The 12,639-nt window shown below is 48.8% G+C and overlaps 5 protein-coding genes across 5 annotated transcripts; 3 read left to right on the top strand and 2 right to left on the bottom strand.

Annotated features, from left to right (window-relative positions):
- Window positions 1-351: 351 nt before the first annotated feature.
- Window positions 352-540, top strand: N7496_006013 (uncharacterized protein; the record flags this gene model as incomplete). Its single annotated transcript, XM_056698942.1, has 1 exon — window positions 352-540. The coding sequence occupies one exon, from the start codon at window positions 352-354 to the stop codon at window positions 538-540; it is 189 nt and encodes a 62-aa protein (XP_056554355.1).
- A 115-nt stretch (window positions 541-655) lies between these two features.
- On the bottom strand, window positions 656-2,889 carry N7496_006014 (pre-rRNA-processing protein ESF1; the record flags this gene model as incomplete). Its single annotated transcript, XM_056698943.1, has 2 exons — window positions 656-2,751; window positions 2,823-2,889. The coding sequence occupies 2 exons, from the start codon at window positions 2,887-2,889 to the stop codon at window positions 656-658; spliced, it is 2,163 nt and encodes a 720-aa protein (XP_056554356.1).
- A 482-nt stretch (window positions 2,890-3,371) lies between these two features.
- N7496_006015 (uridine kinase family protein) lies at window positions 3,372-5,146 on the bottom strand (the record flags this gene model as incomplete). The annotated part of the gene is made up of 8 exons (XM_056698944.1): window positions 3,372-3,855; window positions 3,919-4,150; window positions 4,208-4,249; window positions 4,306-4,419; window positions 4,481-4,523; window positions 4,580-4,724; window positions 4,788-4,915; window positions 4,976-5,146. The coding sequence occupies 8 exons, from the start codon at window positions 5,144-5,146 to the stop codon at window positions 3,372-3,374; spliced, it is 1,359 nt and encodes a 452-aa protein (XP_056554357.1).
- Window positions 5,147-5,509: 363 nt separating this feature from the next.
- N7496_006016 (glucose-induced degradation complex GID8) lies at window positions 5,510-6,830 on the top strand (the record flags this gene model as incomplete). The annotated part of the gene is made up of 4 exons (XM_056698945.1): window positions 5,510-5,527; window positions 5,592-5,671; window positions 5,882-6,077; window positions 6,294-6,830. The coding sequence occupies 4 exons, from the start codon at window positions 5,510-5,512 to the stop codon at window positions 6,828-6,830; spliced, it is 831 nt and encodes a 276-aa protein (XP_056554358.1).
- Window positions 6,831-7,883: 1,053 nt separating this feature from the next.
- On the top strand, window positions 7,884-11,556 carry N7496_006017 (uncharacterized protein; the record flags this gene model as incomplete). The annotated part of the gene is made up of 7 exons (XM_056698946.1): window positions 7,884-8,050; window positions 8,114-8,351; window positions 8,402-8,653; window positions 8,702-8,805; window positions 8,879-9,216; window positions 9,273-9,927; window positions 9,975-11,556. The coding sequence occupies 7 exons, from the start codon at window positions 7,884-7,886 to the stop codon at window positions 11,554-11,556; spliced, it is 3,336 nt and encodes a 1,111-aa protein (XP_056554359.1).
- Window positions 11,557-12,639: the final 1,083 nt, after the last annotated feature.

A 12,639-nucleotide genomic window follows, 5' to 3' on the forward strand; every position in this document is an offset into this window, starting at 1 on the left:
AAACGCAGTGTAACGATGGGTAGGAGACAGCTAGATGGATCTAGACTGCATCTACCCATGACCTAATTCCACCGGACAGGGACCATCCTCAAGAGATGGCGGGGGAGATCTGAAGTGTGATCGAGTTTCGATGGAGGGGGAGAGTTGGAGAAGAGAAAGTGGGATGGGCTGCAGGCAGTGGGGCGTCTGGGGAGATATCAATGGGGTAGGAATTGGTAGGCGAGGACCCCACAGGCAACGGAGAGGTCAGGCAAAAGAAAAACAACTCAGAGACGGGACGTCTTGAGGAGATCTTGAAGAGGGAGGAGGAGTGGGGAGTGGTGGGATCAAGAAAGGGTGGAGAGTCGAAAGATGGGAAAGGGCGGTGAAGAGCGGACAGCGGGCCTGCCACATGATCTCAGCCTCAAGCTTAGAGAGAAAGGTAACACTGCAGTCGCCTGCGATGCTGAACGACTCGGTGAGCAGCTCTCACTAGCTGTGAATCTATTTATCGATACATGCAACTCCCCTGTCCGAGATGTCGGTGTCGAGCTCATATGACATGTGGAAGGTATGATTCAAAATATAGATGAGATACGAATGATATGAAGATCTATGGTGGGTTCATCATGCCGCTAGAGACTAAACTATTAAAACAACAGGAGCTTTTTATTCTTCATGCCTTGGACCGCCGCTTGACCTTGTCAGCCAATTGCTTCAAGTCATCCACTTCAGATTCCTTAGAGGACTTCTTGGGCTTCTTCGATCGATCCCGGTTGTCCGTTGGTGCCTCTGGCTCGTCCTCTCCGGTGCGTCGGCGCTTACGACCCTCGTCCAGGAGGGCCTTCATGCCGGAGGTGGCCTTGAACCGGGGGTTGGTCGGGTCAATGGCAAACTCGTGACTATCAAACAGGCTGGAGAATCGGGGATCGTTGACATTGACATTGAAATCGTCCACGACTGCAACCTCCTTGTTCTTGTTCTTGCCCTTGCCCTTGCCCTTCCGTCGGGCCTGTTTCTCTGCCTTTGTGATCTCGTTCATGTCAAAGTGCTGGATCTTGGCCTTTTCATCGTCCACAAGCAGTAGCTCCAGCTCGGCACGTTGGGCAGCGGAGGCGGCTTCCTCCGCAGCACGTTCCTCGCGCTTCTTGCGCTTCTCCTCCTTACGACGAGCTGCAGCCGTAGCCTTGCCACTAGGGTCGTCGAAGAATGGATCGTTGAAGCCCAAGTCTTCTTCCGCGTTCTCGGCTGGGTTGGGTTCGTTCTCAGCACCAGAATCACCTTCCGCCTCCTTGGCTTCAGGATCCTCGCCCCGTTTCTCAGCCTGGCGCTTTTCCTTGCGGCGCTTCTTGCGTTCGCGCTCCTTCCGAACATAACGCTCGAGGGCTGTCTCCTCAATTTGAGGCTCATTCTCGAAGATACCGCTATCCTTGCCACGGCCACCGGCGAGACCAGACGTGAAGGTAACCTCCATCTCACCGACGGGACCAGCCGACTTGGAAGAAGGAGTAGGCTCGGTGCTCAGACCTAGCAATGCACGCATGCGTTGTCTCTCGGCCTCCTTCTTGGAAAGCTTGACAGTTGTGCCTTCGTTTGCAGTGTTATCGACCACTTCCACACCGCCATCTTCCTCATCCTCGCTGTCGGAGCTGTCGCTGCCCAGATAGGCCTTCAGGTCGTTCTCGTCGATTTCTTTCCGAGAACCGCGGAATGCCCGAGCCTGGGCCTCCTTTCGTGACTTGTCGTCCGCATCCCAGGTCAACTTGACCTTACTGTGTTGCAAAGCGTCCGTCACGAATTCATTCGGCTTGTAACCATCGGGGATTCGAGAGCATGAATCGCGAGGCTTGTCATCGGAGAAATCGGTATCGTCAGGAACGAAGCGGAGGTCGAAGAAGTTGGCGCTAGAAAGGTACTCGGCGCCATCCACGAGGTCGTAAACGTGCTTGGCACACTCCTTATTTGAGAATGTAAGGATAGCGTAGAAGTAGCGCAATCGCTCCAGCTGGTATTGCCGCAGTTTAGTAGAGTTGAATTCTTCGCCGGTGTCGGCCTTGAGCAGAGACTTCTTGATCTCCTCCTCTTCTTCTTCGGAATCAAGTTCCTCGTCCTCGTCCTCACCCGTTGCACCTCCGTTGGCAGAGGCAAAAATCTCTCTTGGGGGACCTTCAATCTCTTCCTTCTCCATGCGCTCCTTTCCGAATTCACTGGGGTAAACAGTAACATTCTGGACACGGCCACCGGCTGGTAGGAAACTGGAGAAACAAGCCATCAAGTCCTCGGCTCGAATGTTGTCCCAATCCAAGTTGACGACTGCAATGCGGTTCGTGACCTCTCCGAGCGGCACATTGGCTTGCTGTTTGTCTGGGAACTCGACCTCGTCGTCCTCATTCTCGACTTCGTCGTCTTCCTCCTCGTCACTGGAGCTCTCTTCGGATGATGAGTCTGTGAAACCGCCATCTCTAGCAGGGTCGTATGAACGTTCTTCCACACGCTTCAACTCTTTTTGCACCTCGTCGTCGTCATCAGCGCTCACGTCCTCCTCGTCCTCCTCGTCTTCGTCGTCGTCTTCCAAGCGGTAGAACTTCTTGAGCTGTTTCTTGGTATCGTCCTTTGCGAGTTTGCGACCATATCGATCAACGGCAGCATTGCGGGAGAAGTCCTTATCATCAAGCATGTGCGCAAAGCGCTTGTCGAGTTTGACATGAGTCTGACGCTTGCTCGGCAGGCGATAACGAGGATCGGTTTGGATATTGGCGAAACGGGGATCAGCTATTTATTTTATTCAGTCAGTGATCATTGCGCCTGTGTGGTTTCTCTTGTTCATTTAGAGCAGCACGTACTGATCACCGGGCCAGATTCGCCTCTGGCTCCGGCCTTCTTAGACTTCTTCTTGTCCTGGCCAGCCATTTTGAATGATAGCTGTGTACAACAATGCAACCAGAATTTTGATTGACAAAATGCAACCAGCTGATAGAACTCTAGAGGGCGATCGTTACACAGAAGAAATGATCTGTCCGGCGCGAAATGCGGACAAATTTCTTTTTTCTGCCCGTATTTTGAGGGGCGGTGTGCTGGCACGTGAGTTTTGTCCCAAAATCACTCGAGCCTCATTTGATTAGCTAATGCTTTACCAGGCGGGCAGGACACTCTGCTCGCTATTGACTTACTCCGTCATATCTGGCTTGTTATTGCTCAAGACAGTGGACTAGACTGCTCAATTAGAGTGTAGGCTCTACGATTAGGCTTTTGCCTACTGCCAGTAAATAATTCCCGGCCCCTCATCGAGAAATTCCAGAAGGTCATAAAATGTATGTACTTCATTGACTATAGCAAAGTCGGTATTTACCACGAAGAAGGAAATATGAGATAAAAGGCGCCAAGATGACAGTCTAGCATCCGAAATAACGCTTCTCCATCCAGCGTGGCTCCCCATCCGACTCGATACGACCAACAATGACGCTGATCTTAGGGAAGACTGCAACCAGACGCTTGATTCCAGTTTCACCTGCAGCACATGTGACGAAGACAATCTTATCTTCCTGCACGCCGTGGTCAATCAAGACACGGACGGCCATCAAGGCTGCTCCTCCACTGGCCATCTGCGGATCCAAGAGCATGACCATGGAATGCTCCTCGAGTTGGGGAGGAAGCTTGAGGTAGTGCAGCTCTGGCTCGCAGCTATTTTCATCAGTCTGGATCAGGAGACGACCAGTGATGCAATCTGGGATGGTCCGCTTCAGGGCGGTTTCCAAGCATGAACCTCCACGTAAGATGGCAACTGCAGATACAGCGCCCTTCGGGTTGAGGCCCATGTACTTATTGCCTTGTGGTGTTTCCACGGTGGTCTGGACATATGTTGTCATATCCAGGGCTCTGTAGGATCATTCAAAGTCAGCAGTTAGGATTGGTGCCAAGTGGGAGGGGATGGGGACGAACTTCTCAATGAGAATCGAGGCAAGTCGATCAAAGTAGAAGACAAAGTCAACATGTTCCGTCGCTGGATCTTGGAGAACGGTGTTCATTCCCACAAACTGCGGTGTCGAGGGCATAACATGCACGTTGGCCGGCAGTTCGACCTTGGCGGCCAAGAGACCAAGCTTCCGGAGAGCCTCCGTATGCTTCTCTGACTTATCCTGCAGCTTGCGCTGGATGTGCTTCACGACCATGTCTGTAAAAGATTAGTATCTGCGGGGCTGGCTGGAGGACTTCAAAATAAACAGCTTACCAATAGCGGTGATATTTTCAATACCACGAGGAATGATGATGTCTGGGATTAACGTCAGGTCATATGCAGCTAAAAAGAGCCGAGAGTTGAAAGGATACCGGAAATCTGTCGCTGAGGTTCGACAAATCTGGTGTAAGAGGGCTTGACAAAGGTGAACCATTGCTTGATAATGCCCTCGATGTCTCGACCACGTTCGCGGACGTCGCGGAGGACTGAAATATGGCCAGGCGTCAGTAACAAACTCTTGTACAAATGGAAAGAATGATCTCCAACCTCTGCGTCCCAAGCAGACATCCATGTCAGCTTCAACAAAGATCTAGAAAGACTATCAGCTATAATGGCCAGGCCTCGCAGTAAGTGGTTCTACTATACCTTGACATCGAGTAGATTCAAAATTCTAGGATCGTGGAGAGCCAGAATTCCCTCGAGAATAAGTACTCGAGGAGAATAAAGGGTGGTCGTCTGGGTTTGCCGCTGGTGATCGGCAAACGAGTAGACCGGAATATGCGCCTTCTTGCTTTAAGCACATTCCCGGTCAGAGACGGTCAAAAATGAAACATAAACTGATAAAGAAGATTACCCTTGTTTGAGATCTTTAAGAGTATCGACCAGAAGGTCAAAATCAATTGACTCTGGGCAGTCAAAGTCGTATTCATTTGCATGAGCCTTGCTATGTTCCTCGGGAGTCAAGGTCTTGTAGAACGAATCCTGTTGGGCGCTTGGATGTTAGAAGCTACTAGCATGATCAAATATCTCTGGTATACATACCATGACGAGAATCACCACCCAAGGCAGATTCAGCGACTTGACAATCTCCATAGCCACTGACGTTTTGCCGGAGCCGGAGCTCCCAGCAATGCCAATGATGCTCAAGTCCTGCCATGGCGGAGAGTACTTGACCTCCGGGACGAGGGAATAGAACGGCGATGTCGACTCCATTTTCACCGTCAGAGGAGCCTCACACCATGGCACCCGGACACAGATACTCGGGAAAATATGGACCTTTGGACTTGAGCGGGTATGGTGGTCGTTATCTCTTGCTGGGGCTCGTCTCAGTTGCGATCAATTGGGCTTAGCGCGTGACCCGGGTTTCGCTTGTGGCTGACATAATCACTGAAGTCATTTTCTTTCTTCCGCGTTTCCCAACTTCCTCTTCTCTTCTCACTTCTCCTCTCCAGGGCTTCTTCTCCCACCAAGCGTTCTGCCTTTCCTCCATGGCTGTCGTCTCTCGGGCCGCCCTTCAGCTTGTCACATAGCTGATTTCTTTACAATTCCTGCCACACGGTGGTAGTGTACCACACCATGTCCTCCGCTAATCTTGTATGCTGCTCGGCGTGTTGACACCCGTGAGATGCTGAGGGTTTTTTAACACAACACTGCACAGATGTCTCGTACTCCCTCAACTGCTACGCCAACATGGCACCAGTTCGAGCGGAAGGTCGACGAGGTCAAGCCGTCCAAAACGTGAGTCGCCCGCCCGTCTACCCGCCTTTTCCCATTCCTCCCCCCTCGGCTTTGCCGTCACAATGATGATCTTAAACTCAAGTTGGGAATCTCTCTGAAATATTATGAGGAGAAACACATTAACTTGTCTACCTGACCCCTTCGTCACATCTACTGCCTATTATCAACTTGACTTGGTCATCTGCAACAGCTGCTAATACCAAGCTCTAGTGACATCAATTATCTGGTCATGGACTACCTCATCACCAATGGCTACCCTGCTGCTGCGAGTAAATTCGCTGTCGAGGCCAATATCCAACTGCGGACCGATCTGGAGTCGATTCAGGAACGTGTTGAGATTCGGACCTTCATCCACTCGGGCAACATCCAGGCAGCCATTGAGAAGATCAACGAGCTGAACCCTCAGGTAAGAATCTGCTCCACCATCGCACAATTCTCACCACCTCCACCCCTCCGTTGTTATGATTATTCAAAGTTTCATGCACCACTCCTATTACACCCTTCGGGGAGTTGCGGATAGTCAAACATCTTCAGTCCTCAGTATGAACAACAACCATTGCCTTCAATCTGCTTTGCACACATCATACGCATTTCAAGCGCATCAGCTAACCAGATTGACCAGATCCTCGATGAAAACCCGGCATTGCATTTCGCTCTCCTGCGCCTGCAACTGGTAGAACTAATCCGCACCTGCACGTCCACTCCAGATGGCGACATCAGTCCCGCCCTAGAGTTTGCAACCACGCAGCTAGCACCTCGGGCCCCGACCAACCCACAGTTCCTTGAGGACTTGGAGCGGACGCTTGCTCTACTGATCTTCCCCAGCGACAACCTATCCCCATCCCTGGCCTCCCTCCTAGATCCCAGCCTCCGTAAAGACATCGCACAGCGAGTCAACGAGGCCATCCTCCAAAACCAGGGCGCTCGTAAAGAAGCGCGCCTGCGCAATCTCGTCAAGCTTCGTGCCTTTGCCGAACACAAGGCCCGCGATGCTAAGAAGGATATCCCAGATAAGCTGGACATCGGCCTGCTCGGCGACAACGATAATAACCAGTCCAGTAACACCAGTAATGACGCGGCCAACAATGGAAACAGCCAGAATGGTTCCGGCGACACTGTGATGGCCAATAACGGCGACGTCGATACCATGGTTGCTTGAGAGGCCTGCACGTCGCAGTGGGGTTCCTCCTGCAGACTTTTCTCCTAGCGTTCCTGCTGGGTACTGTGTCTTTTATTCTGCTTTCTTTGGGTCCTTTTTTAGCGAGGCGCTCCTGGGGCTTGTCGGGTCTGGTTGGCGTTCTGGCTACCCATTCAGGGTAGGGTACCTCGGGATCGAGGTCATCAATACAAATACATTTCTTCACACATACAAATTCCTTCGCGCGTATCTCCAATCTGTTCTTTTCTAAGAATTTCAAGTACTGTAGCCGCTATGGTTCGATAACCTCGCATCTAACCTAATTATTTCCAGATGCGCGTATGCAACTACGACTGTTGTCAAATGAGCCCTGGTGGAAGTTATATCAGGCTCCACCCGAGTCAAAATATATATATCATCACAACCTTAGCTTTAAGGTGGACATCTGAGAGCCATACCTAGGACACTATACGTAACATTTTTCCTATGCCAGGTGGGGCTTTCCTATCTTAGCTGCCGCCGCTTTAATGAGGGCGCTCAGAGTCAGGATCACTGAGTAAATTTCAGTCCAGGCTCAGACTCACTGAGCTGCTCAGTGCCATCACGTGATGATCAGTGAGGTCCAATGAGCGCTCACTGAGCGCTCAGTGAGTCTGATTGGCTGCTCACTGAGTCATCAGCGATTGTTCTATTGAGCACCCAGTCCATTGTTAGCCCATACCCAAATACCTACTTTTTGATAGACCTCATTTTTCACCATGCCCCTCATTTTTCACCATGCCCCTCATTTTTCACCATGCCCCTTTTTTTGAGGTACTCGACCCTCCAATACCTGTCCTTTCTCAAATTACGGTACGATAACTCAGATGATAGAGGGTTGAGGCTTTCTGCCATGCAATGGGGCAGAAAAAAAGCGTTCCGCGCTCATCAGACACTACGATCTGTGCTCAAGTCCTGAAGTACAAATTGTGGCTACGTTCCTCATTTCAAGCTACCGCACATATTCTCTTTGTTCCTCACTTCGACCTCTACTTCTATTTATTCGTCCTAGCGTTTGTTGGGATAATTTCTATCATGGGTCAGAAGGCTTTCTTTGCTCAACAAGATGAGGCCGCCAAACAACTGGCAAAGAGCGGCTATGTTTTTGGCGCTCATGCGGAGGAGGATGCTAAGCGAGAAAAAGATAAAAGAATACCCAAGACCAAGAAGATGTATTCCCACGCTGTCGATCGTTGGATGCAGTGAGTTTTGACGCAATTTCCCCGGCGGATTGCACGCCGTATGCGTTGCTGACTTTCTCTTAGATTTGTTGAACAGGTTGGAATCGAGGGCTATAAATTTGGGCCAGGTTGTGCGACTCCAGACTATATGCTCCTCAAAGAATTTTTCCGCTGGTATGGTCACATAGCGCGAGGCAAGAAAAGTAAGAATGGCAGGCCGGTGATGACTTCATTTCTCAATTGCGCCGAGCGGCTGTTTGGTGGGTTTGAAGAAGAATGCCAAATCAAAATTGTGATGGAAGACCGGAACGAAATATATAACGTAAGCTGTTGCTAAATTCCATGGCACAAGCAAGACTAACCGCAACACAGTGGATAAGGAGAACATTGGCAGGAAAAGACAAGTGGATTGAGAATGTTGAAGATCCAGACCACAGCTTCACCAAGAAGGATTTCCTTCGAGTGATATCATCTATATGGCAATCAGATCATCGCCGATTCATACCCGGATTACTGAAGGCTATCATGACACTGGCTCTTCAATTATATCTTTTTACCGGAGCCAGGATTGGAGCCTTTATACCGGCCCATGAGGATAGAGACGAAAGGGGCCTTAGATATAAGGTGAGTAGATTTTGGTGTTGCTTTTGTACTAAACTAATTCTTGTGTAGGACATCGAGCTGGTTTTATTTCCATCCTCTACGGCCCCATGGAAGGTCGAGTGGAAAGTCAATCAAGTGTGGCTAAAGAATAATCGAAACCCAGACTACACTGTGTGAGTAAGCAAAAAATACATTCTTTAATATTTTGCCTATAAATAAGAGTTTACACGCTGATATAATTTTAAGGTTTGGAATTGGAATCCGTGACAGTAGGAAACCACAGTTCGCATCTGGCTATGTCCTTCTGGCTATTGCCCTTCAACATGGTGCTCTATTCGGTATCGAAACCGCAGAAGACCTAGCGGAGTACGATCTTTCAGATGGACGGCCAATTCCATTACGCTGGAAGGATGAATATCTGAATAAGCCTGTGCTCAGAAATGTTACGGCCAACGGTCCACAAGATGTCCCACTCACTAAGGAGCGGTTTTGTGAAATACTGCGTGGAAGAGTCACTGCCGCTGGATATAGTGAGAGTTTGACTATTCATAAAGTTCGGAAGTTTCTGGGAAGTGTAATTGAAGGTGGGTATACAAGTTCGATGTCGGGTCGGTCAGAGTTTTGCTAATTGCGGGGACAGGAAAGCATGGTTCTGCCTTGGTATCGCAAATATACGGACACAAAGATGCTGGAACATATCCTAAAGACTATGTGTTACACTGCTCTTCGATCGATACCGTCTCAGCCGTTCTAGGTGAGGAAGAGCAGTCAAGTCACATTGACTATTTTCAAGGATGTGAAAAATTCTATGAGCGCGGACTTCCAGGGGAGCTGCCAGCAGAGGTAGAGGAAAAAATCCTGCTAAAGCCAGAGATGGTTGAGATCAAAAGTCGGATCGAGGAGCTTGAAGCTCGAGGCGACAAAATATCCATAAATGCGGAGAGACTGAAGTACAGAAAGACCTTGGTTCGATTCCGCCTTTCTGAGCTGAAGAAATACCAAAGCAGCTGGATACGTGAAAGAAGAGACCAAAGAATTCTCAACAAAGGGAAAGACGAGCGGGCGCTTGATGATGATGACGTTTGCACACGGGTTCAAGCCTTGATTATGCCTGATTTTGCGCGAATTTCAACCTTGATGAATTTCCACGGCGAGCTTTCCTTCGATGAAATGCTCCTTTTTGTGGAAGACCTAAAAACTCACTGTGAACGTGACTTTGATGTGATCTATCTTCCACAAGAAAGCCCCGTTAAGGGTCGCTGCCCCGCTAAAGATTGCAATGAAGAGATTACACGGTGAGCCGTCTAGCCGCAGAAGAATGAAACTATACTAACGTTCTCAGCCTGAAAAAAACCGATAGGAGTACCCACATTCACAAATGTGTTCGACGCGAGATTGCTTTGAACCATCAAGTCTTGGAATCAGAGTTGAAATTTTGCTACGAGTGCATGAAGTGGTTTCAGCTAAGTCACTGGCGAGACCACTGCTCTTTCCACATCCAATCATGGGTAACTCAGCAATGTGAGGTGATCGTATATCGTCACACTGTGATCCGCCCAGGCTACTGCCCTTTCTGTTTGTGGAACAAAGATCTTGCCGCCGAAGACCGCTTACACTACTGGCTGACCAGTGGTAATTTGAGACAACACATTGAAGAGCAACATATGAATGGAAATCAGAGTCGTGGAGAGAAGTCAATATGCGGATGTGGCAAAATTTTTGACGAAGAACGTGGCCTCCGACACCATTTGCATGACATTCACAAGCTAAACAAAGCCATATGGCTAAGTCTGAAACGCCAGAGGAAGAGAAAGAATACCTACAAAGCGGAATCGCGAAAATCATCAGAAGAGCCAGAGGAGCGATGCTCCAAAAGAGTTCGCTTCTACCGCTATCCGCCTCCACGTCACGAACATGAGTATCAACTTTCAAACACCATTTTCATTCCCGTTCCCACATTGCATGCCTTTATTGAAGAACATCCCGAGCAATATTATTGTTCCAGTTTGAGCAATAAGGCAACTCGAAGCAGCGGAAGTAGTCCCTGCTCTTCTGAAGCAATTTCCCCGCTCAGCTCGCGACCAACAACGCCTGGTTTGGATGTGATTGATCCAAGGATCCTCACCCCATTGGAGTTCTACCAAGCCCAGAGACCTCAGCTTTATGGCCAAGATTACTCGGAGACGGATGTGCTTGAAATCCCCCCGGATGGGCAAGATATCAAATCACAATCCCTCAGCGTCGGAGCCCATACAGGGGCTCCTATTCGAATTACTGCTGATCAATCCACTACCGGTTTTGAGACCATTGGTTCTTCCTCTCTCAAGACAGTCGAGAAGAACACAAATGATGGATACAAAGATCGTGGTGGTGTTACCAACAAGCTACAGTTATCTAGCCAATCATCAATCGAGACCAACGCCATAGAGAAGGCCACAGAAGTAAATTCTATGGATTTGCACATTCTGGGTGTGCATACTACTGGCTTTACCGCAAGTGAAGCAAACGAAGAGAAGAAACACTCACGAGATGCGCAGCCTGATTCCAAGTCAGGCAACCGCATATGCTCTGATGTGGAAATTGAGTCAGAAAGCCATTATCCCGCCCATCAGGGACTCATTGATCAGGTCACATCTCTTGGTACGGACTCGATCACTAATCTCAAGAAACCTCTTACCCGAGCCCAGGCCAGAAGACAACAACTTATGCAACAGTCTTCAAACCATTCGACGGAGAAAACGCTTCGACAGAAGCTTAATGCAACGGAGAAACGGAAGCTTCGTGAGCTCAAGAGCAAAAATTGGTCTCTGAGGCAAATTGGGCCTCATTTTGCCGATATAGATATGACCTGGTTAAGGCAAGCTTGGATGGATATCAAACCTCCTCAGCGATGCACTCGGTCACGGGCAACTCAGATAGCTTAGTTAAGCAATTGGTTATTAGATCAGAAGACAACCACACTTTGATGATAAAGCACTGTTTAATTGTGGATTATGATTTCCAATCATAGTTCCCCCCTTCCCCCGAGAGGATTCAAATCTCCTTAAAGGTTATCCTCTGTACATATTCGCCGTTTCGCCGGCAAATAAGTTGATGAGGTTTCGTTATTCTTAGTAGACAAATTCAATTAAGTATGAGCTAGTGATTATGCCAGAACTGGAATTAGAGCATCACAATCCTTTGTAATACTGTGAATTCAACCCTCGATTGAAACGAGTCAAGATCATAGAAGGCTTTCCTTCCTGCAACGATATATTACAATAAATTTACAATTACAGTCCTGTTACGTCAGTGCACCGCCACACTCTGGAGAGTAATCATGCTTGAGGTTTTTTTGAGTGGTACTGTACTGTATGAATTACGTTTCGGCGTGACCTGTACAATACCAATCAAGGGCCTCTTGGCAGCCAATCGAACCTCAAAGTCACCCTGCGACTACTGTCAGGCTCCGAAATCGATACATGATGCCTCTCGCTGCCGGTATAAGAACCTGGAGAAGGCACAATACAATGGTTAAAAGATAATGCTGATTTAGTTTGCCAAATACGTGGGGATAATGGGGATCCTATTCCCGATATTCGTGGCCTTGTAGTTAAGCCGCAGGCACAGGCTAAGGCTGCAATTTCCATTAGTAACAGTACCGGTCGCCAGTCTACTGATTAGTATCTCAGCCGCGCGTACATAAGTCGTCATGTAGTATCAGACCGAGAACTTTTACCTCCTATACTCCACTCAAAAGGAGTGTGATCGTCGATCTAGGGGGCTAAGAAACGTGCCATCGGTGTTACAATAGTCACTACGAAGTTAAATAGCCTAACTATCCCTCCGAAAGATGTCCGCCATATTTCTGGAGCTGATTCCAACCTTGTATCTGAGGTTCCTCTGCACAACCAGGGATTTATTATTTACGAGAATTTATCCCCAACACATGGCTCCTAGGGATTTTTAGGAATCAAGCCCAGAATCAAGCCCACCCTTCAAGATCAGCGAATTCCACCGGAACATGA

This window comes from Penicillium cataractarum (genome assembly GCF_028827025.1).
Source record: "Penicillium cataractarum strain IBT 29864 chromosome Unknown utg000005l, whole genome shotgun sequence".
NCBI lineage: Eukaryota > Fungi > Ascomycota > Eurotiomycetes > Eurotiales > Aspergillaceae > Penicillium > Penicillium cataractarum.